Source organism: Scheffersomyces amazonensis, assembly GCF_036850825.1.
Source record: "Scheffersomyces amazonensis strain UFMG-HMD-26.3 chromosome Unknown RJT21scaffold_8, whole genome shotgun sequence".
Classification (NCBI taxonomy): Eukaryota; Fungi; Ascomycota; class Pichiomycetes; order Serinales; family Debaryomycetaceae; genus Scheffersomyces; species Scheffersomyces amazonensis.
The window spans coordinates 641,257-664,793 of record NW_027042748.1 but is presented as its reverse complement, the minus strand read 5'-3'; the positions used below and the strand labels follow the sequence as shown (position 1 = coordinate 664,793).

General features: G+C 32.4%; 11 protein-coding genes and 1 non-coding gene across 12 annotated transcripts; 3 read left to right on the top strand and 9 right to left on the bottom strand. All coding sequences in view use genetic code 12, as the record gives it.

The window, feature by feature from the left end:
• Positions 1-82: 82 nt before the first annotated feature.
• PLD1 (phospholipase D) lies at positions 83-5,629 on the bottom strand (the record flags this gene model as incomplete). Its single annotated transcript, XM_064885620.1, has 2 exons — positions 83-468; positions 595-5,629. The coding sequence occupies 2 exons, from the start codon at positions 5,627-5,629 to the stop codon at positions 83-85; spliced, it is 5,421 nt and encodes a 1,806-aa protein (XP_064736129.1).
• A 322-nt stretch (positions 5,630-5,951) lies between these two features.
• On the bottom strand, positions 5,952-6,566 carry RJT21DRAFT_123414 (uncharacterized protein). Its single transcript, XM_064882717.1, has one exon. The coding sequence runs from the start codon at positions 6,471-6,473 to the stop codon at positions 6,063-6,065; it is 411 nt and encodes a 136-aa protein (XP_064736128.1). The 5' UTR covers positions 6,474-6,566; the 3' UTR covers positions 5,952-6,062.
• RJT21DRAFT_123413 (uncharacterized protein) lies at positions 6,567-7,447 on the bottom strand. Its single transcript, XM_064882716.1, has 2 exons — positions 7,231-7,447; positions 6,567-7,157 (listed from the first exon to the last, which is right to left on the bottom strand). The coding sequence occupies exons 1-2, from the start codon at positions 7,259-7,261 to the stop codon at positions 6,679-6,681; spliced, it is 510 nt and encodes a 169-aa protein (XP_064736127.1). The 5' UTR covers positions 7,262-7,447; the 3' UTR covers positions 6,567-6,678.
• RJT21DRAFT_123412 (uncharacterized protein) lies at positions 7,448-8,714 on the top strand. The gene has a single exon (XM_064882715.1). It carries the CDS (start codon positions 7,527-7,529, stop codon positions 8,634-8,636), a length of 1,110 nt encoding a protein of 369 aa, XP_064736126.1. The 5' UTR covers positions 7,448-7,526; the 3' UTR covers positions 8,637-8,714.
• Positions 8,704-9,592, bottom strand: GAR1 (H/ACA snoRNP pseudouridylase subunit). The gene is made up of 2 exons (XM_064885127.1): positions 8,963-9,592; positions 8,704-8,932 (listed from the first exon to the last, which is right to left on the bottom strand). Exons 1-2 carry the CDS (start codon positions 9,510-9,512, stop codon positions 8,886-8,888), a joined length of 597 nt encoding a protein of 198 aa, XP_064736125.1. The 5' UTR covers positions 9,513-9,592; the 3' UTR covers positions 8,704-8,885.
• A 1,328-nt stretch (positions 9,593-10,920) lies between these two features.
• On the top strand, positions 10,921-14,228 carry CTA3 (Cta3p). The gene has a single exon (XM_064882714.1). It carries the CDS (start codon positions 10,966-10,968, stop codon positions 14,101-14,103), a length of 3,138 nt encoding a protein of 1,045 aa, XP_064736124.1. The 5' UTR covers positions 10,921-10,965; the 3' UTR covers positions 14,104-14,228.
• RJT21DRAFT_123409 (TauD/TfdA dioxygenase family protein) lies at positions 14,224-15,375 on the bottom strand (the record flags this gene model as incomplete). The annotated part of the gene is made up of 1 exon (XM_064882713.1): positions 14,224-15,375. One exon carries the CDS (start codon positions 15,373-15,375, stop codon positions 14,224-14,226), a length of 1,152 nt encoding a protein of 383 aa, XP_064736123.1.
• An 837-nt stretch (positions 15,376-16,212) lies between these two features.
• On the bottom strand, positions 16,213-17,513 carry RJT21DRAFT_123406 (TauD/TfdA dioxygenase family protein). The gene has a single exon (XM_064882712.1). It carries the CDS (start codon positions 17,427-17,429, stop codon positions 16,266-16,268), a length of 1,164 nt encoding a protein of 387 aa, XP_064736122.1. The 5' UTR covers positions 17,430-17,513; the 3' UTR covers positions 16,213-16,265.
• A 152-nt stretch (positions 17,514-17,665) lies between these two features.
• Positions 17,666-17,747, bottom strand: RJT21DRAFT_t139. Its single transcript has one exon. It is a non-coding gene; the product is annotated as a tRNA-Leu (tRNA).
• Positions 17,748-18,041: 294 nt separating this feature from the next.
• Positions 18,042-18,959, bottom strand: ZCF3 (Zcf3p). Its single transcript, XM_064882711.1, has one exon. It carries the CDS (start codon positions 18,909-18,911, stop codon positions 18,162-18,164), a length of 750 nt encoding a protein of 249 aa, XP_064736121.1. The 5' UTR covers positions 18,912-18,959; the 3' UTR covers positions 18,042-18,161.
• Positions 18,960-19,690: 731 nt separating this feature from the next.
• Positions 19,691-20,652, top strand: RJT21DRAFT_123403 (mitochondrial 54S ribosomal protein mL43). Its single transcript, XM_064882710.1, has one exon. The coding sequence runs from the start codon at positions 19,960-19,962 to the stop codon at positions 20,380-20,382; it is 423 nt and encodes a 140-aa protein (XP_064736120.1). The 5' UTR covers positions 19,691-19,959; the 3' UTR covers positions 20,383-20,652.
• On the bottom strand, positions 20,653-22,757 carry MUP1 (Mup1p). The gene has a single exon (XM_064882709.1). The coding sequence runs from the start codon at positions 22,550-22,552 to the stop codon at positions 20,900-20,902; it is 1,653 nt and encodes a 550-aa protein (XP_064736119.1). The 5' UTR covers positions 22,553-22,757; the 3' UTR covers positions 20,653-20,899.
• Between the last annotated feature and the right edge of the window lie 780 nt (positions 22,758-23,537).

Below are 23,537 nucleotides of genomic sequence, written 5' to 3'. Positions count from 1 at the left end.
TTACGTCGATGCATTAGCTCAGGTTTTTTACGCGCGTGTATTAAGGAGGGAGGGAGGGAGACAATAACTATCACAAACTATATCAATCGAAAATTTCAATCGGAGGAATTCTATCAGTACTGTAAAACCAATTATCAGCATCTAGTTCTGTACATAACCAATCAGCAGGGAAGAATACTAAATTTCCTTGAACTTCAAGTAAAATTCTTTCGGCGGTATTTCTATCAAATATAGTTTCTTCAATGATTGGTCTCTTTCTAGTAGTAATACCTCTTCTTCTTCTTCTTGCTTGTTCCGGTAATGGGGGTGATATATCCTTATATCCATTACCATTACTATTGCTATTGTTATTACCATTACTAGTACCATTACCATTGCTATTACCAGGTTTAGGAAAATATTCTTCTGTGTCATTGACTATTTCATCATCTTGACTTATCTCTTTATCTTTTACTTCTTCATCTTCTACTAGACCATTTCCATTTCCATTTCCATTTCCATTTCCATTTCCATTTCCATTTCCATTTCCATTTCCATTTCCATTTCCATTTCCATTTCCATTTCCATTTAATGGTTGTTCATCATCTTCATTACTTTCAGGAATGCTATTACGAGCATAACTTAAATGACGCATCAACTTAATTCGATTATTAACTTTCTTATCATGACTATCACCATTGGTATGTAATGAAGGTGGAACTTCACCTAATAATCCAACTTCTTGATCTAATTTATTCATATTAATAGTTGCTTGAGTATTTCTTCTATCAGTAATAATACTTTGGGAATCTTCAGAACTATCATTCTCTTCTTCTTCTCCAAAGATTCCATTTCTATCCATATTCTTTCTTCTTCTTGCTGCTTCTCGTTCTTGTGAAACAGTAAATGCCTTTTGAAGTTTAGAAAATTCTTTATACAGTTTCCATGAAGATACTAAATCATCAGGTTGAGTATGAAAGATTTTTCTAAAGATTTCGGTATTTCTTCGAGCATTTTCAAACCATAAATCTTCATAAAATTCATTAGTTAAAGGATCTTCAAATCCATAAGGATCTATAAATCTATTAAGTTGTCTACCTGAATCAAATGAATCAATTAATTCTTGTACTTCTGTTTCAGATAATGAAACAATAGGAACATCACCTCCTGTTACAATTTCTGGAATTACCGGTTCATTCTTTTCTTTCTTAGTTGCTTCTTGACTATCGGGTGGACTTAATGGAGCTGATGAATTATCATTACCATTACCATTCTTTTGAGATATTTCATCAACCGTTATAGGATCAGGAGTTTTCTCTCCATTAGTATTTGAATCAGAATTTACAACAGTTGGAGAAAGTCCAGCTCGAACTCTTCTTTTTAATTCTTCATCTTGAGCTGATTTTTCTTTAGCAGCAACTCTTTGTAAATAAGAAATTCTTTTAAGAAGTAACCATCTTTCTGTATTACGATCAGTTATAATCTTTTCAGATACTTCATCCATTTCATCAAACATATTATGATCATCACTTTCTAAGAAATCTATAACATCATGAAGATTTGGTAAAAATGATTCAAGAGGATTTTCAAACATAGATATTTGAGCAAGTTCTTTTAAAAATCTTGAACCACTATGTCTTGCACTTTTAGCTAATTTACTTCTATATTTATCTAAACCTTCACCATAAACATCCTTTTGATGAATATCACTATGTTGAACTCTTACATCATATGAATGTTTCTTTTTATCTCTAATACCAGTATTAGCTTCATGACTTCCTGTTCTATTATTAAATGAAATTGGTAATGATAAAGGTTCAGGAATTGATCTACCATCTGCTTCAATATCTTCACCAAATGGTATAATATCAGCAATATCACTTAAATCTTTATGATTTTGAAATCTTTGCCATCTTTTAGTACCATTCGATTCTCCAAGAATATCTCGAGAAGCTATTTCAACCATTGCTGATAAAACTAAATTTTCAATATTTCTAAAATTATTTGTAGCAGCCATAATTCCTTCTTTAGTTCTAGCTAATTCTTCAATTCTTTTAAATCTTCTTTCAACAATTTCTAAGATATCTACATTAATTCCAAGATGTTCTCTCATTAATCTCATTCTTAAAGTATGAGCAAATTTACCTGCTAAGAATGGTTTACCATTCATATTTGAATTAATCATTTCTGTATCTCTTACTATAGCACAAACTTCAGAATCTCTAACTCCTCTCATTGATCTTTCATTTATATTAGCACTACCAATTACTGCATATCTATCATCAACTATCATAATTTTTGCATGAATATATAATTGTTCAGTAACTAAATTTCTATCAGGTCCAATTCTACCCCATTTTCTTAATGAAAAAAATTGAATATAATCATCAGGATTAATTCCTAATGCCATAAGTTTACCAAAGATTGAATATTTCCCTCTAGAAATTGATTTATATTGACATTGCATAATAACTCGAACTGATGAACCATCAGGTTCATCAACTTGAGATTCAAATCCTGGCATAAGTGGAATAATTATTACTGCTCTCCAATTTTGTTTCAGATTATGAGCTCTAATAATTCTATCAACTAATGCATCACCAATTCGATTTTTAATTTCTGTACCATCAATAATTGTTGAAGATACAAAAAATTGATTTTCAATATAAACAAAATGTTCTGAAGTTTCAATTAATTTTAAATAAGCATTTTGAATACTTTGTTCATGATCTTTTAAACCTAATGACCAATTACATGCTGATCTAACTAATTGAATTTCACAAGTTCCATTAAGTCCAGTTTCTAAAGCTTCTTCATCACTAATATCAGAAGGAGGAGTTAAAAGTGGAGTTAATCTACTTGGACGCTTTTGACGAAGTAAATAATTCCATCTTTGAACAAAATGTCGACCTAAATCTCGAGCAATTTTACCAGAAGTTACCATATGAACATCATGCCATGGCATTCTTGGAGTTGTATTTCTATCATATAAAGTTTCATAAGGTTTTTCAAGTGATGCAAAATCTTTAACTCGAGGATTAGAATAATCTTTACCAGGGAAAGTTTGAAATTTAATATATTCATCACTTGTAACTCTATCATCTTCATTTAATGTTGCAAAATTAATTCTTGAATCATCAGTTATAACATGATCAGGTGTATCATATCTACCATAACACATATCAATTCCTCCAATATAAGCAATTGTCAGATCAATTATACATAATTTTTCATGATGAGCCCAAAAATAAGTATTTTGTAATAATTGATTGGGAGATCTTATAACATGAATATTTTCTTCATTAAGGGATAAAATTGAATGTTTTGTATAAAGTGAATCAATAGCTACAGTTGATCCAACATTACGATAAACAATTACAAAGATTTTAACCCCTTGTTGAGCTTTACGTTGTAAAATTCTATCAATTCTAAATTGTTGATTCCCATTGGCTGGTCTTCTTAAATAAAGTTCAGGAGTTAACCACCAATCATGAATAAAAATTGTATCTTTAGCTAATTCTAATGCACTAGATATAGACCAAAAATAATCTCGAGCATCAACAAACCATTGAGCAAAACAATTTTCTCGAACTGGAGCAAATGAATCAAATCTATTATTAGGTTGAGACCAAATAGTTGAATTTTTCATATCTATAAGTGATTGAACCCATAATTTATGATCTTTAACTGATCGAGGAATTATCAGAAGTTTCCTTTCAGAATTTTCTAAAGTAATCTTTAAATGATTAAAAATTTTATGAGTATTTTGTTGAACTTCAGTATCCATTTGTTTTTGAACAGCTGATGATGCATCTAATATAGATTCATCTTCATCTTTAACAAAACTAAAATCATAATCTTTACTATAACTAACTTTAAAATTTGAATCAACTAAGAATACATCTAATGGTATAGTTGAATTTATATCAGATACATATAATACATATGATCCTCTAATTAAAAGCCATTTTTCTGCTCTTCTATCAATCATACCTTTTAAATCATTAGCTCGGAAATGTCCAACTCTCCAACCTTGAGATTTAGCTGTACTAGTTATATGAACAACTCCTTGTTTACCTTGAAATCCAGTTTCATAACTTAATAATGAAGAAATTGGTGATAATTCAAAAAAATGAAATAATCTATTAGATTGAGGTTTTAAATCAACTAATATTATAAGATCTTTTAAATAATTATAAACATCTCGAATATATTCTTGATTACTTTGAACTCTATGTCTTACAACTTCTGGTGATTCATCAGAAATTGATGATATACTACTAAGTCTCAGTCTTAGACGAGAAAGTTGATTCATAAATGTATGATCTTCATCATTATCTGCTCCATCAATTGTATTATCTCGAGGAGAAATATTATTATTATTATTATTATTATTATTATTATTATTATTATTATTAATTGACAGATTATCATGATTTGAAGTAATGGTTCTAGCAATAGATTTCCTTATACGAGAATTAGATGAATCTTTCTTATTTCTTAATGGAGGTATAGGACATTTAGGTAAATTATTAATTTTATTTCGAACCACTTCTTGTCTCCATCTTTCAAATTTAAATCTTGAATGTAAATAAAGTAAATCTCGAGCATTTTTATCAACAAACCATTTTTGTCTATTATTTCCTACTCCATATTCTAATTCCATTCGAAATTTTCTTATTCTAGTATTAATACTTGGAGATATATCTATTACATTTAATCCAATTAAACTTAATACAAGTGGAGCTCTTGCCATACCATGTTCATCTTCTAATAAACATGAAGCTAATAAATTCATTGATGTTGTACCAAGAGCAAGATGTCCAATTAATTTTTGAGCTCTTTGACCCGTTTGTTTATCTTGATCCAGAGGTTCAACTCCAAATTCCAAAGCATTCATACTTTGTCTTTTCTTATCCTTTTTCTTAAAATTGAACTTTAAGAATTTCTTTCGAAAATTTTGTTGTCGATTAAGTTCATCTGTATTATGGAAATCTTCATTGCCTCCTAATTGGCCTTGTCCTTCACTATGACTTGGACGACTAAACATTGTTGGTAAAAAGTTAGCAAATGATTGACTATGAGGATGTAATAAAGTATTATTATTATTATTATTATTATTATCAGGATTAGAACTAGCGCTAAGACCAGTTTCTGGTATCCCTTGAAACACACCAGCAATGGTTTGAGATCGATTAAATATTCGTTTATCACCTTCTTCTTGTTCTTCACTTTCATATCGGGACTCATTTTTATCAGAAAACTTATTAAAATATGAAAAGGGATTGGTTATTATTTTTGGAGATTCTTGACTAAATATTGATCTTCTTCTTCTAGGAGATGGAGGGACTTGAGAAATTGGATCTGCTTCATCATCTGAACCTCTTGAAATAGATCTAGCGATTTTTTCAATATCAGGATCTTCTCGTAACGGTCTTTCACTTTCTTTACCATTTTCTTTATTATCATGGGTAAGACCGTGGGGTTGCTCTTGTAAGTCATCACTAACATTATCTTCAATTCTCTCTCTATTATCATTCTCTATTGTATCTTCTAATGGTTCAAGTTGTATATCCGGTATCAGACGTCTATTATTACTTGAAGATTTCCCATTCTTCCCTGGAGACGGCCAAAACAGGCTTGATAACATACTTAGTTAATGAATAACTATGCTTAAATTTTCAATAGAATTTCAATAGAAATTATTCTCAATATGAAACTTTTGATTAATTCAATGATCGCGGTGAGTTACTGTGGTTGATAAATTACTTTTAATTTACTGATTAATTTAATAGTTATGTTAATTATGAAACAATATGGTTGAAACTGGTACTACTGGTGGGTCTTGAAATGGGTTCCATACCGAGGTCTGTGTGCAGGTCGGATGTTATTACACGAGCCGATGCATTTTATGGGAAGTTATAGCGTAGCGTACCTAAGTATACGAAGTGGTAGTATATAGTAAATAGTGTAGTGTATTGTGTACTGTGTACTGTATATGTACTATATATAGGATATACTATCTATGTACTACATTATATATATATATATATATATACTATATTGTACATTGTATATTGTTATCAGGCCTCTTTTTTTAAAAGCTCAGTATCGAGTCTAAGCTTATGTCCAAGCCACAATGCATTGGCAGTATGATCTCTAAATGCACCTTGAGTAGATCTAGGATGGATTAAGACCGATAATTTCCCATGGTGAATTTGGAAATATGGTACAATAACACTAAAGATTTCTGGACTCTTGAAATCAAGTTCCCACATATTTATAGGATGGGGTCCAATAGGCTTTTCCCAAAATTTATAAATTCTTATATCTCCATTTTCAATTTCTTTAGCAAAATCTTTTAATACTTGTTCTCTTAAATTAAATGCAAATTCTGTTTCTTCTTTATTATTATTATTCCAATAAGTATGAATATCATATGATTTAATTCCTCCATAAAATGGACTTGTTTCTTGTTCTTGTGTTTCAGACATTTTTTATTTTGCAATACTTTTGTAATATTATTAACAAAACTTATTTCAAATATACACTTCTACAACAATTATACTATTTCAATATAATATATACTAAAAGACAATCTATAATATCAAAAAATTATCATAAATCAAGTGGACAACCAGCCTCAGTTATATTTACTAAGGCATCGACATTATGCAGGAGCATTTGTCATATTACAAATTATATCTTACGATTAGATTGTTCATCAACATTACCTGTATCATGCATTTGAATTGATACATATCCTTCATCTTCTGTATCACCAACTAATTCTTCATTTGTAATGGTTTGACCAATTTGAGTATATCTATTATTTCTTTTAACCTCTTTAGCTCGTTTAATAAGGTATGTTTGATACCATGAACTTAAACCTACCGCTAATAAACTACCTAATATATTAAATGCAATATCTATTGGATCAAATACTCGATTTTCATTTACTAAACTTTGAATAAATTCCAGTCCAATACCTCCACCAATTGTACAAACTATTAATGTTATTGATCTTAATGTCTTTAATGATTTATGCTTTGTATCAAATGTAAAATAAAACTCTATAGTCAATATAAAGAATGTAATAAAATGAATTAATTTATCATGACCAAAATGAACATTGGCAAATCCCAAATAACCTGCTAATACAAGGGATGCAATAAATACTATATAATTTTGTTATTTGTTAGTATTATAATTCTTATGACAAGTGAATATCCCCTTAACTAAATTACATACCTAACAAAACAGGAATTCTAATTGAAACCATGATGTAAAACTACACTGAACTAAACTAACTTAAAAATAAAATAAAATGAAATGTAAATAAAATATGGCAAAATTTCTAATATTATCCTAAATAGAAATAATCAAAGGGTCTCGATCTAACCAGAGGTTGAGAAGAGTGTGGAGTAATAATTTACCTTGTATAATGTATTGGTTCGCAAAATTTAATATATTAGCCACAAAAAAAGTTAAACTAACTAACGATGAGGTTTTATATCTGATCATGTTATAGCCAAACCAAAGTAAAGATGTTGCGTTATGGATGTAAACCATGTGTGCGAAGTGTTAATGTAATATTTCAAAGGTATAAAACAAAGAGCTATTCTAATTTTCGAAGAACAGAGAGAAGTCATCCGGCTACAATCAGGAACATTATCTACCCAGTCCGAATCAATGAAATTGGTGACAATCTACATGCCAAGTATTGGATTGAAGTACGTAAACGAGCTCCTTCCACTTTAGAAATGGAAAAGAAGCATTGGCTTGAATCAGAACCACCATTAACTAAACAAGAAATAAATGATGCTCAAGCACTTTTCAATAAGGCAAAAGTTAAATTAGAATGGACGCTTGCAGATTATGATGAAATTCCTGACGTTAAGTATCGAAGACTCCGAAGAGAACGGGAAGAATCAATAGAAAATATGGATCCATTTAAAAGAACTGAATATCATAATAATTTACTTAAATCTCGAAAGTTATTGGGAACTCCACCAGAAGCATTAATTAAATTACCAGAAATTTTACTTTTAGGTCATGCTAATGCTGGTAAATCAACTTTAATTAATAATTTATTAATGAAAAAGGGAAGTGATAAGCTTGATAAAATTGCTCGTGTATCTGAAAGGGCTGGTTTTACCCAAACTTTAAATTGTTATAATATTGGTGGGAAACTTAGAATTATAGATAGTCCTGGTTATGGTATGTATGGGAAATTGAATCAGGGTAAATTAGTAATGGATTATATTACGAGAAGAGATCGTTTAGCTGGAGCTTTTGTACTTATTGATATACGAAAGGGTATTCGACCAGAAGATCGGGTATTACTAGAATGTCTTCAAGACAATGAAATTAATCATGATGTAATTTTTACAAAATTCGATCAATTTATTCAGGAAGTTTATCCTTTACGACAAAATCGACCTACTCGTTTGTTAGATATAGACAAGGCTATGACTTATTCTGACCGAATGAATCTGATAGCAAGAGATTGGGTTGATGAAGTCATTAAGGATATGCCTTATTCACAAAGATGTTTCTTTAATAATGCCTTGACAAGTGAGTTTGTACCACAAGTGAGTGGTTATAAACATGTTAGAGCTGCAATATTACAAAAATGTAAAGAATTTGAAAATTAAACTGTATATATGGATCAATTAATTAAGTACGTTGTAAATAATCAAAAGATATAATAAGCAAATTACAAATAATTAGAGCAATTTCTTTCTGAGCTGTAATGCGTTTGATATTCTTAGAAGCTAACTATTCTATCTAACATGAAAAAAGAAAATCGTACATAAGTAAAGATTAAAATGAATAATATACAAACAAGGTGCAAAAAGTGTTTGGAATGAAGGGGGTAGAAGATAGGGTTTAAGAAATTACCATTAACGGCCACCTCTACTACTGAAACCACCTCTTGAACCACCACGGCCTCCAAAACCACCTCTTGAACCACCTCTACCTCCAAAACTTCCACCACGACTACCACCAAAACCTCCTCTAGATCCTCCACGACCTCCACTACTAAATCCACCTCTGGAACCACCACGGCCACCAAATCCACCTCTACCACCTCTAGCACCACCACGGCCACCAAAGCCTCCTCTACCACCAGGAGCTCCACCACCTGCAGATTTTCTTTTTGGTTTTGGTCCAACTTCCTTTGGTTTTGGTAAGAATCTTTCTAATGGTAATAATTTATCTGGTCCAATAAAGAATTTATCACCTTCTTTAAATGATTCAGCTTTAACACCTTCTGAAGGTTTAATGGTGAAAAAGACTTCATTCAATGGTCCTAATATTTCATCTACTTTACCAACTTGAGTTTTATTTTCTAAATAAATTGGAGCATTAAAATATGGTATTTTAACATTTATAGAACGACAAACAATATCTCCTTCACAAGCTTGTAAAAATGAACCCATTTCCAAAACGGTATCAGGAGGTCCTTGTTGAAATGGAGCGGGTCTTCCACCACGGCCTCCTCTAAATCCACCTCTTCCTCTGTTCATGATGTGGGGTATGGATATATAGTTTTTGATATTAGTGGGTTAAGTATATGGATAAATTTTTCACTATAAAAAAAATTGTAGCTCATCGACATATGTGCAGGTCAAAGGAACTACTACACTAACTACTTACTACACTAACTACTTACTACTAACTACTAATTATTAAGTACTAATTATTAAGTACTAAGTACTAAATATCACAATTACTATTATATACTTACAATTACATCCATTCAGATGATCTGAATCATTACTACTTTAGTACTGTTAACTACTCTAGTAATAGTAATTACTCATTAGTGTAGTAGTGCACTACTACTTAGTGAGTACTGCTTAGTGAGTGAGTGGTAATTAGTGAGATTAAGCGGAGTCGTGTCCTCCCCAACCGGCCCTGAACATCCACTATTTTGTTTCCCCTAATTGGGATTGCTCGGTATCGATTTCACTAGTGAGCCACCACTAACTACTAGTAATAAATTTTTATATAAGTACCTCTACCAATTACCACTAATTTTAAAAAAAAGCTTTTTACTATTACGATAAGATGTCGGAGCTCAAAGTAGGGCTTACGGCCGAAGAGAAAAAATTATACTCCCAATTATTCAGATCTTTAGATAGTGAAAAATCAGGTATAATTACCGGAGACAAAGCACGAACAACATTTGAAAAATCAGGTTTACCACCAGCAATTTTAGGAGAAATTTGGCAATTGGCTGATCAACAGAATTTAGGATTTTTAAATCAATTGGGATTTTGTTATGCAATGAGATTAATTGGTTATACTCAAGCTGGTCATCAACCTGCCCCAGGTTTAGCTGATTATCCTGGTCCATTACCAAAATTTATTAATTTAGGTTTACCACCTCCTAATGTTTTACAACCTCAATCAACAAACAGTTCATTTATGCAATCTCCTTCGGCAATTTTATCTCCTCCTCCGCCAGCTTCTTCATTATCAAATGATTATGTAGAACCAGTTAAACCAAATGATTTAAATAATTTTAGTCAATTATTTATTAAAACCGTTGGAAATCCTCAAGGTGAATTAAATGGTAATGAAGCTAGAAATATCTTTTTAAAGACAAAATTACCTAGTAATATTTTAGAACAAATTTGGTATTTAGTAGATATTAATAAATCTGGTAAACTTAATATTGGATCATTTGTTATTGCTATGCATTTAATTCAAGGTTTATTAAGTGGTTCAATAAAGCAACTTCCTCCAAGTTTAAGTGATGAAGTTTGGAATTCAGTTTCACCTACACTTGGTGTATCTCCTCAACAAGGAGGTTCAAGACAAATTTCCCAAGGTTCTATTAGTTCTCAACAAACTACTCTTAGACATAATTCAGGTACAGTTCCAAGCCAAAGTCAAAGTCAAAGTCAAAGTCAAAGTCCAAGATCTCCATCTTTAACTAATGTTCCTAATAATGAATGGATCATTACTCCAGTAATGAAACAACAATATGATTCAATATTTGATAATATTGATAAACAAAAGGTCGGACATTTAAATCCTGAACAAGTGGCAGGATTTTTAATGACATCTAAATTAAATCAACAAGATTTGGCTACAGTATGGGATTTATCAGATATTCAAAATACAGGAATCTTTACAAAAGTAGAATTTGCTATAGCCTTATTTTTAGTTAATAAGAAATTGGCTGGAGGTAAGTTACCAAACATAGTTCCTCATACTTTGATAGAATCTTTGCAACAACCACAACAACCACAGCCAGTGATTGAAGAGACTCGTGCTCCGGCAGTTCAACCTATTGCTAAACAAAAGACTGCTATGGATGATTTGGTAGATATCTTTGGATCATCATCTAATGCTAGTCCTGTACCAGCACAAGCTTCTATTCCAGCACAAGCTTCTGTTGCAGCAATTTCTCCTCTTGAACAACGTGTAACTTCAAGTAGTGATCTTACCCCACCAGCAGAACTTCCAAAAGTTAGAGCGGCACTTACAGGAGCATTTAAACCAACCTCTACTTTTGGTCAATCATTAATTAACAAACAACAAGATGTACAAACCCATGACAATTTATTAGGTGATGATGTTCATCATCAATCCCCTACTAAAGAAGTGGTACCACCACCTATTACTTCTGATACTCCACCAGTAACTTCTCCAACTAAACAAATTAATTATGAAGCTTTAAGAAGTGTACCACCACCACCACCTCCATCATCTAAAAAAGTATCTTCACCACCAACAACTACTACATCAACCACAGCAACTAGTTCAATTCCTGGTAGTTTCCCTACTGGAGGATCATTTCAAAGTAATTATCAATCACCAGCTCCACCAGTTTCAGAATCTAATACTTATTCACAAAATGAAGATTTATTAGCCGATACTAATCCGGAAATTTCTGGACAATTATCTCAAGCTAATGCAGATATAGCCAATGTATCTAATCAAATTAGATCATTAGCCACTCAAACCACTAATTTACATGAAAAGAAAATTAGAGCCGAACAAGAATTACAACGAATTTTAAATACTAAAGTTGAAATTGAAAATAAATTAAAACAATTAAGATCATCTTATGATAATGAAGTTTTACAAGTAAATCAAGTTGAAAAGAATCTTAGTAATGCTAAAGAAGAAACTGAAGCTCTTAGATCTCAAGCTTCGATTTCTGAAGCTAAATTTAATGCTTTATCACTGGATCTTAATACTAAACAACTTGCTGTAGAAGAATTACAAAAGCAAAATGGTTCATTAAAGGAAAAATTAGGTTATTTAAATGCCGAAATTGCTGAACTTGAAAAGAATGTCACTCAAAAAGTTAATGAACATCAAAATTTATCTAATCAAGTGGCAATTAAAAAATCTCAAGTTCAAGTAGCCATTGTTAAAAGTGAAGAATTAAAGAATCAAATTAAACTGGTTGAAGAATCTCATTTAAAACTTCAATCTGAATTAGATGAGGCTCATATTAAGAGTCAAACTTTTGAACAAGAACATTCACAATTGAATGAACAATTACAAACTACCATTAATCAAAAGCCTACTCAACCTTCTCCTCATGTATTAAGTAAGAGTGTAGTAGGTGGAGTGGCTGCAGGATCCATCATTGGTGGAGTGGCTGCTGCGGTGGGTCATGTAGTATCTTCAGACCATACTCAAGAAGAACCACAATCACAAGCACAAAAAGAAGTTGCTCAAGATGACGATAAGGACTTATCGGAAATCAATGAAGAAGATATTAATAGTAAATTTCCTGATATTAGTGGAACCACCGATGGAGGAATTGATAATGTCACTAATGCCACTTCATCGATTGTAACTGATGATAAAGCCAATGATGATGAGAATGAAACTCCTATTACTTCTCCAAGTAATTCTGATTTCCAATTTCCTCAAGGATCTAATGCAGCCGGAGTGGTTGGAGGTTTAGTGGGAATGCCAGGAGTTTTAGTAGGAGTTCAAAGAACTGATTCTTTAACTTCCAGTGTTCAAAATAATGCCGCATTATCAGTTCGTGATGATAATATTGAAGAGATTAGTGATCGTGATACAATTGATAATAGTAATTTAGGTGGTGATGATGAAGATGCCATTCCAGAATCGATTTCTACTGAAAATTATGGTGAACAAGAAGAAGAAGAAGAACATGAAAATAAAGACATTACTCATCACAATCAGGAAGATAATAGTGATGGTGATAAGTTGTCTTCAGGTGTTGAATCATTTGAAATTGTCAATGGTGATGAAGCCAGAGCCAATGAAGCTCAAGCTCAAGCGCAAGCACAAGCACATGCTGAATCTCAAACTGAAACAGAATATCCAGCTCCAAATCTTACTGATGAAACTGAAAGACCATCAGAGGAAGGTACATCACGTGAGTTGGGTGCTGGAGAAGAGTTCCCACCAATTAAGGAATTAGATTATGAAGAAAGTGATAGTTCTTCTGAAACTGCCTCTCAAGATGATAACTTTGATGATGCAGTGGCAGAATTATCTCCAAGTGCTAATCCTCCAGGTTATGAAGAATCTATCGGTGCTATACCACCAGTTAGCCAACCACCTAAAGAAGTTATTACTCCAGGTACCACTACTGCCACAACCACAACCACGACCACTGGACCAGCACCAACTTTTGATGACTTCTTCAATGATTTACAACCTGCAACTCAAGAACAAGCAGCACCAAATGATTTATTTGGTGATGATGAGTTTAGCAATTTAGAGGCCGCTCGAGATGACAATGTAGGAGATGAATTTGAAACCAAAGATTATGGATTTTCAGATGAATTCACTAATACAACTCCTGCAGCCAATTTCAATTCTACCAGTACAAATGGTAATGAAAATGAAAATACTGGTACTGGTAATGATGAATGGGAACAATTATTTGCTGGATTCGGGAATGCCGCACCAGTAGAATCCACCACCAGTGAATCTACTACCACTAATAACATTCATGCTGCTACTCCCATTAGAGTTAGTAGTACTAATGATGTAGCAATTCAAGAATTAGTTGGTATGGGATTTTCTGAAAGTAGTGCCTTAGAAGCTCTACAAAAACTGAATTGGAATTTGGAAGATGCCACTAATTACTTACTTGATAGTGCCTAGTTTTAGAGAATTATATAGCTTAACTTTATTTTAGTTTGTGATTTATGTATAATATGTTGAAATTCAAATTACTTTATATTACTGTTGTTACTATAAAATTCATAACCTCATTATTTAATCCTAAAGGGAAGTGTTTTGTAAAGCAGCAGCAACATCACCAGCATCATTTTCTTCTTTGTTTAAATCCTTTAAGTCTTCAACTGGTCTTTCAGCTTGTGGAGTAATTCTAAAGGCATGTCTTGAAACTGGAGTATCCCAATCAATAATTGCAGAATGAACTACCCGTCTATTATCCCAGATAACAACGGAATTAGGTTCCCAATTGGCTCTTAATTGTAAATCATGAGCCAGTTCAATGTGATCGAAAAGGAAATTAAGTAAAGCTTCAGATTCTTCTTCCTTTAATTCAACAATTCTTCTAGAAAATGGTTTATTTAAAAAGATACTCTTTTCTCCTGTGGCTGGATGAGTTCTAATTAATGGATGAATATTTGAAACTGGTTTTCTTCTTTCAATACCTCCTTGATTTAATGAATTAGTTGCTTGTTCCTTTGATGTATGTAATACATGTAATCCTTCAAGACGTTTTCTAAATTCTGGGGAAAGTCTTTTATAAGCTTCTTGAGTATCAGCAAAAATAGTATCACCACCAGCTTCTGGACCTTCAAGAACTGAAAAGAATGTAGTACCTGGAGGTTGTAATTCATATGATACATCCGAGTGCCATCCGACATTACGAGTTCTGTTAGCAAATACTCTTTCAAATTCACTTTTATCTGGTCTTCTGAAAGTAATATGTAATTCAGGATGGTTTCTTGGTGCACCTGAAGTTGGATGAATATGTAATCTACCAAAATGTTTACCATATTCAACAGCGAATGCTGGACCTTTAGATGCGAAATCTTGTTCTCTAAAAATAACGACCCCTCTTTGAGCAACTAATAAAGCTAATTCATCTTTTCCCTTATCATCTAATTGACTTAATTGAACACCAGTGATTTGAGATCCTAATTTAGGAGTTACCTTTTTAACTTCATAATCACCATCTTTTGGTAATAAGTTTGGAAAACTTGGATCAGCTCTAAGACCTGGTTCTTCATGTTTGTAGAAAGTTAATGGAGCATATTTTTGTTTTGGATCCCAAGTTGGTAAAAAGTCTGGGAAATGAGAGTTATCTCTATTCTTTTTATTAATTACCAATACTCCATCACTATCAACTTCATCTTGTCCATGATAAAAATGGATATCGAAATTACCAAAAGTACGAGACATGTTTACAATTTAGAACTTAGAACTTGGAACTTTTTAAGGTATGTTTATTGTTATTCTACAAAATATAAAACTTCACTACAGTTGGAACTTTCTATCTCTTAAATACTTTCTGTCTTATCGTTATTAACTGAAGCCGTTCATATAGAATCGGGACTAAGTTTCGATATTTTGCAATATTTTCCAAGCCACAACTTTGCAGCCGAGCCGAATGAGTAGGTAAATTTTTATCTTGTAGTGCTGCACGTGAGAAAGACTACTAATTTAGAGATAATACCGAAATAGATTAGCCACAGGATTCATGGATAATCTCGCTTATATCACTATTAATATGATGTGGTTATAAAATAATTACAAACTAGGAAAATAAACGATTGTCTTGGTTATGCATGTATTAGGGCCCGGGCCCGAATCACTCTGATATGTACCGACGGTGTCACCAACTAAGGTAAGGACCGCTAGTTGGGTAAAGACTACATTACCCATTACTTATCTCACTAATAGTGAGGTAAAGAATACCACCACTTAGGCTACTTGTAGCAACATAAGCATATATCATATGAGAGCTATACGATCGAGAACCACATATAGCTTTTAGCAGCAAATGAATCAGATCATAAATGGCGAATAAGCTTGCGAATAAGTTTGCGAACTTCTGCAAAAGACGTTATATGGGGAACTTTTCTTTTCCGACCCGAACCGCGCTCAGTTACCAGATATGAACTGGCTGCTAAATATATATGGTTATGTCATTTTTAATTGCGTACATCATTATCGAACCCTTACGTAAGATGCAAAATCTTCTAGAATAGAACCATAATTTTCAGTAGAATAAGGAATATTTTATTTTAATTATCTAATCGCATATTTAAGTAGTTATATAAACAAATTGTTTAATCGAAAATGGAAACTTTCTTTAAGGCAGCAGCAACATCACCAGCTTCATTTACTTCTTTATTTAAATCTTCTAAGTTTTCAACAGGTCTTTCAGCTTGTGGAGTAATTCTGAAAGCATGTCTTGAGATTGGAGCATCCCAATCAATGATAGCAGAGTGATGAACTCTTCTGTTATCCCAGATAACAACAGTGTTTGGTTCCCAAGAAGCTCTTAATTGTAAATCGTGTGATTGTTCAATATGGTTATATAAAAATTTCAATAAGAAAGTAGACTCTTCATCTTTTAATTCAACAATTCTTCTAGAGAAAGGTCTGTTAATAAAAATACTTTTAGCCTTAGTAACTGGATGAGTTCTAATTAATGGATGGATGTGAGAAACTGGTTTTCTTCTTTCAATACCACCTTGACCTCTGGAATTAGTAGCTTGATCTTCAGATGTATGTAAAACATGTAAACCTGATAATCTTTCTTGTAAAGCAGGAGACAATCTATTATAAGCTTCGACTGAATCAGCAAAGATAGTATCACCACCAGATTCTGGACCTTCTAACACAGTGAAGAAAGTAACACCAGGAGGTTGTAATTCATAAGAAACATCAGAATGATAACTAACAGCATTGGTACTGTTTGCAAACACTCTTTCAAATTCTCCCTTATCTGGTCTTCTATAAGTAATATGTAATTCTGGGAAATTTCTTGGTGCACCTGAAGTTGGATGAATATGTAATCTACCAAAATGTTTACCATATTCAACAGCAAATGCTGGTCCTTTAGATGCGAAATCTTGTTCTCTAAAAATAACGACCCCTCTTTGAGCAACTAATAAAGCTAATTCATCTTTACCTTTATCATCCAATTGACTCAATTGGACACCTCTAATTTCAGAACCTAACTTTGGAGTAACTCTTTTAATCTTATGATCACCATCCTTTGGAAACAAATTAGGAAAGTTTGGATCAGCTCTAAGACCAGGATCTTCATGTTTAAAGAAAGTTAATGGAGCATATTTTTGTTTTGGATCCCAAGTTGGTAAATATTCTGGAAAATTAGAATTTTCCCTATTTTTCTTATTAATGACTAATACTCCATCAGTATCAACTTCATCTTGACCCTTATAGAAGTGTGTATCGAAATTACCGTAAGTAGCAGTGGAAGACATAATACCTGATTAAGAATTGACTGTTTAATTATAAAGTATAAGGTTTTAAAAAGCTTAAAAAGAAAAAACGACACTATATTGATTTTCCACCGTATATATAGCTCAAATATAAAATTTAATTATAGATGCAAATCTGAGATAAGATCACCCGAGAATGTGACAGTTTACGAAATTTTGGCGCAATTGTGAGCCACAGCTGAATTAACTCCATTGAAAAAATATAAAAAAAAAGTTGGTGACTCCGACGCGGTTCGAACGCGTGCATCTTAACGATAGCAGAACTTGAGTCTGCCGCCTTAACCACTCGGCCACAGAGCCTTTCAACTTTCAAATTTTTTTTCTCAGTCGCTGCAGGAGTGTCGTTTCACGTGATAAAAATCACGTGATGTCGCTGTTGGTTGCCGATAGAGGTGTTTAGCCGCAAACCCAAAACGAGGGTTTTAACCAAATGGGGAAAGAAACAGAAATTTTGATAAAAAATAAAAAAATAAAATTTTAAATAAATAAACGACTCGTCTGACTTATTAGTCAGAACTCAATTGGTAACAACAGATAGGCACATAGCAAGATTACTATGAAGATGTTCATATTCAGAATACTACATGTAAATTATTAATAATACAAAAATGTATATTTGACCTTAAACCTATAAAATTACTCCAAAATAGATAGCACTAAAGTACTACCCTCTATATAACCAGAAATAAAATGAAATTTTTTATGGAACTCCAACTAATTACTTGGAATTTGGCATAAATCCTTTTGAGCATTAACTGAAGTGATGACAAATTTAGCTGCTGAAGGTACGGTAGTGGTTGCTTCAACAATACTACTTCTAGCAGATGAACCTGGGGAAGGAACTGTTACTTTTTGTTCTTCTTCTTTTATACCTCTTATATTACTATCATTATTGGAAATTTTGTAAGGAACACTCAATAAAGGTGGTAAAGCAATAAAACTGATATCATTACTATCATTCTTACCATGGCTGAGAGGTGATTGTGAAGGACTTGGGTATGGATTAGTAACTTGTTGTTCAACTTTAACTTCAGCAACTGATTCTATCTTGACTGTATCGGGTATTAAAAGGGAAGAAATAGAACACTTTGTAGACTTTAAGACTGGAGATGATAAAGATTTTACTTTAATATTTTCCTTTTGTACTTTACACTTAGTGGTTGTGACAGTAGTAGGTTCAGGCCAGCAACATTCTAAAAAGTTTCTAGTACATCCTTGACATTTTCCATTCACTTTATCTTCATCACACTTCTTCTTTCTCTTTCTGCAAGTTAAACATCCAGTTTTAGTTCTTCTTTTAATGTTTGCATTAGTATTGTTATTATTGTTGTTGTTAGTTACAGCTAAAGGTTCTGATTTAGCTGTAATACCGCTAGATTTTTTATTAACGGATTTTATGGATTTTGGTTGAATCGATATATTGAGCACCTGCTGGTAGGCTCTGTAAGTAGTTGCAACACTCATCGTAGTTAAGTTTAACAAGTATTGATACGTATTCTGTTATAAAGAATGAATTAGTCATTTGTAAAAATTTTCCTTATTTCCTTTCCATCCATTTGCTTATATATAAAATGCAGTGATATCTTAAGGTTTTTGCAACTGACTCAGTGAATCCAAATCAAGTAACTTACTTCGAGGTAACCGCGATGAATTCGTTAATCAACAACGAAAAGATCTTTCAAAATGGCAACTCACGTCGCGACTTGTTTCCATTTTTGTCAATCGGTTGGGCACTTTGTGGAGTGGCTCTATGCCACGATCGTGTGCCATTTTTGGATATTTTTCGGTCACGCGCCTCGAATCACACTTACGTGTTTTCATTAAGCATTTATGTTCTATAGTACTTATCATCAATAGAAGCAGTTAGGGATTCCTAGAAAAGTATATATTGTTCTTACAGGGAAAACTGTAAAGCATTATTCATATTTATTTACTTCATAAGCCAATTTTTTGGAATATGGTACAGATGTTATTTCGATGAAATGATATAACTGTATACTTTTGCAAATTAAATTTTCATATGATTTAGTCCAAAACTGATCAAAAGTGAATATTTTATAAATGTGAAATTTCTTAAATCTGATTTTGGATTAACTTTTAATTAAGCCATTTCCTTCTAAAGCTATATAGAATACTTTTTCTAAGAGAATTTGCTAGAATAAACCATACAATGTCAATGCTCTATGTACAATTCATACATACATCTAAAAATAACAATAGCACTTTCCAAACCACAAGAATTAAAAAAAAAAAAACAATTTCTGTATCATATCGATACATTGATTCAATTTATTATCACATCTTCTTGACTTGATTGTCACTTTTCAAAATGTCTACGTTATAAACTAAGCTTCCAAAGCTGCTAAAATTGCAGTCAAACTAGAAAATCGGTGAAATTCGCACGACCCCCATAAAGAACAAAATTGACCAAAAAAATTTTCAAATTATGCAAACGTTATTGAAGTAAGGGATAGTAGCGAGTCTATATCTTATAACAAACACATAAATCAAGATGCCAGTCAAAGCTATAGCGAGGACATCTATTGCTCGTAATGGTGTGGGAGCTTTTGTTCCATCATGTCATAGAGTTTCTATTCAATATTGTAATTGGGGAGGTTCATCCACTGGATTAAGACAAGCTTTAAAGACAGGTAAAATCGATAAATTTGCAGGTGAAACACAATATATCTTTTATGAAGTCACTAAGAAGCCTGGTCATCCTATATTAAAATTCCATTATTCCAATGATACTGTTCAAGAAGTATCAGTTGCTAACTTGAAGGCTGAAGAAATTCTTGATAAATTAGATCATTACAGTCAAAGATCAGGTAACAAATTAATTAAATTCAATCATAAAGTCATGTCCGTCAACGATTCTGTTAGAGGTATATGGTCTCCATTACATCTTCCAAAGACCCATAGACACAAGATATGAGAAGACAAGTTACATCTTAATCTAGAGACTTCCAGTTACGAAATTTTCCCATTGCATATATCATTACAACGCTTTTGGACTAACGAAATTCTTACCAATTTTGGCCAATCAGTCAAGAGAATTATATATATGACCTGTAAATAGTTATTAAATCTAATGTCATTAAATTTGCTTGCTTTATTTAAGAGTAGTAGTATATCCACCCACAAGTTAACAATTTAATAATAATTAATATTAATGAGCTACACTGATAACTACAACGATAAATATAATATAAAATATAACGGTTTCATTTAACCACTGTTTATTGTTGAAATAAAAGTAAAAATGCATTTATATACAAAAATGATAAAGAAATTAAAACATGTGTTACGTAGACATGCTATTGTTGAAATAAATAAAAAATTCAATAATGCAAAGTATTATATGCCAAATTATTGTCCCAAAAGATTAAAAATTAGTATAAATTAGTGAAGAAAGTAAAGAATGAATGATGTATGATTTAAATTGGAAGATTCTAATTCACAATTTCCACGTTTTTTTGTTCTTCATGATCAATGTCAAGAATTTCTCTATTTGACCCATCGTTATAAATTCTGTAGATTTTATTTCTCCAGAATCCGTCTTCACCAACAATTTCTTTAGTAACCAAAGTGTAGTTACCTAATCTTGGTAAGATTCTAACCCAGACAAGGTAGTAAACTAAACCAATACCAAATACACCCCAAGTGACAACAGCATGAATCCAGTATGGTAAGTGGGTGTAAACTGTTTGACCATCAGTTGGTGGAATATAAGGAGCAATAATCAAATAGAGAGAAGCTAAGAAGAAGAAGATAATAACTGGTAAAGTGGCTTTGATTGGTGGGTTCCATTCAGTTAATCCTTTATACTTCTTATAGTAAACATATAATAAGCCACCAGCTAAGACAGTGTTAACAACATTTAATGGATATGAAATCAAATTCATAATAAAGTTATAAGCATCACCTGGAGGTGGAGCAAGAATGGTAACAATACAAACAATCCAATGTTGCATTAAACCAACAAATGGAGTACCAAATGGTCTAGAAGTAGCCCAGAATCTGGAGAGTGGTAAAGCACCTTCACGACCTAATTGTTGAATAATTCTACCTTGGGAGAAAATAACGGACATAACGTTAGCCCAAGCAGATAAAGCAACGAAAACAGAGGCAGCCTTTTCAGCTTGATCACCAAAAGCATACTTAAAGAATGAAGCAGCTAAAATTCTACCAGAGTCAGCAATTTCTTTCTTTGGAACAACAGCAAAGTAAGCGATGTTAACGAACATGTAAATAACACCTAAGGAAAGGAAAGCAACTGGAGCAGCAACCTTTAAAACCTTGTGTGGGTTCTTAATTTCACCTAAGGCATAGTTGGCATTAGAATAACCAACATAAGACCAAATAACGTTATATAAGGAATTGACAACACCGAAACCAGATGGAGTTTCACCACTGAAGGCATCATGGAAATTGTGAGTTGGTTGGAAGTTGTTAGATTTAATACCTCCACCAAGAGCAACCCAACCAGTAACTGTGATGAATAAAACAATGAAAACTTTAAAGATACCTAAAGCATTGGCTAAAAACAAACCAGCTTTAACATTGATAGCATTGATTAAGAAAGCAAAGGTAATGACAGCAATACCAATACCTCTAGAGTTCCATTGAGTAACTTCTTGACCAGCAGCATTTAAGATATATTCACCAACAACAATAGAGTTACCAGCAGCCCAACCTAAGAAGAAAACATAAGAAGCATACATAGCAGTAACCAAGAATTTTGGTTTTTTAAATAAGTATTCCAAATAATTCTTTTCACCACCATTTCTTGGTAAAGCACTTCCTAATTCCATATAAACCAATAAACCAGATAATGCAATAACAGTACCAGCAAACCACATCATTAAAGCAGTACCAACTGAACCAGATAATTGGAAAATAGTAGAACCAGTGGAGAAAACACCGGCACCTAACATTCTATTAAGCATTAAAAATGAAGCAGAAACAATACCAATTTCTTTCTTATTTTGATCTATTTCGATTACATTACCAGCAGTGTGAGATGACAAACTGTTGACATCAGATGAGTCAGTACCATCTTGCTTTTCAGAAGTACTCAGGAATTTATTAGAAACCTCAGACATTTTAATTGAGTGTCAATTGATTAAGGTTGATAATTATGTTTCAAAAAGAATGCAAATTAAAAACGCTTCAAAGATACGAAAGATTATTGCATATATATATAATTTTTGACAAATGCAGAATTAGAAAAAACTTCGTAAAACAATCTAATCGAAAATTAGGTTAAAATCCACAGAATGCATTGTACTTTCTGATATGTCAGTTAACAGGTAACTTTCAACTATAAAACGGTAGCAGCGCAATTGCAAACTCTGCAGCCATCAAAATAAAAAAAGAAATTCCGAAAAAAAAAGGAAAAATAGGCTTACATACAGGAGTGCTGCAGAAATTCACGGCGTAACCACAAAAAAATTGCCGTTATACACTAAAAAACTGTGTGAAAGACTGCTTTAACGCCCTTAAGTGGTAAGACTAAAACCAAAAGGTCTTGGAAAACGCCAAAAACTAAACGTAATACTTGACAGAGCTCCACAGTTCAGCCACTTTGAGTTTTTAGACTACTTGGCTTATTACTTATCAGATTCTATAATCTTATCTATCGTTTTTATATAGATCATATAAATCAGGGGGACAATTATTGAAGCCTCAAATATAACTTCTATAGCGTATGCAAAGAATAAACGCCGCCTCTACAAGTACTCATCTCATCCAATACTATGTAATTGTTCCTGCCATTAATAAAAAAATATTTTACATAATAAATTTAGGACTGTGGAAATATGTTACGGTAAAAATTTTCTTTTTTCATAGTAACTAAAAATATTAGTAGCTGCAAATACTTTTCTGCGATATTGGTGATTTCACGTGATCCAGAGAGGATGATTAGTGCCGTCATGAGCTGAATAGTTTTTTTTTTTTCATTCGGCAAAATGCAACTATTGTGCTATTCAATATATTGCAATTCGCTTCCAATAGGATCAATTGTTACCTGTATGCTGTCTATATTCTATTGGGGTTTGGACCCAGATCGCCAATTGACGAATCTGT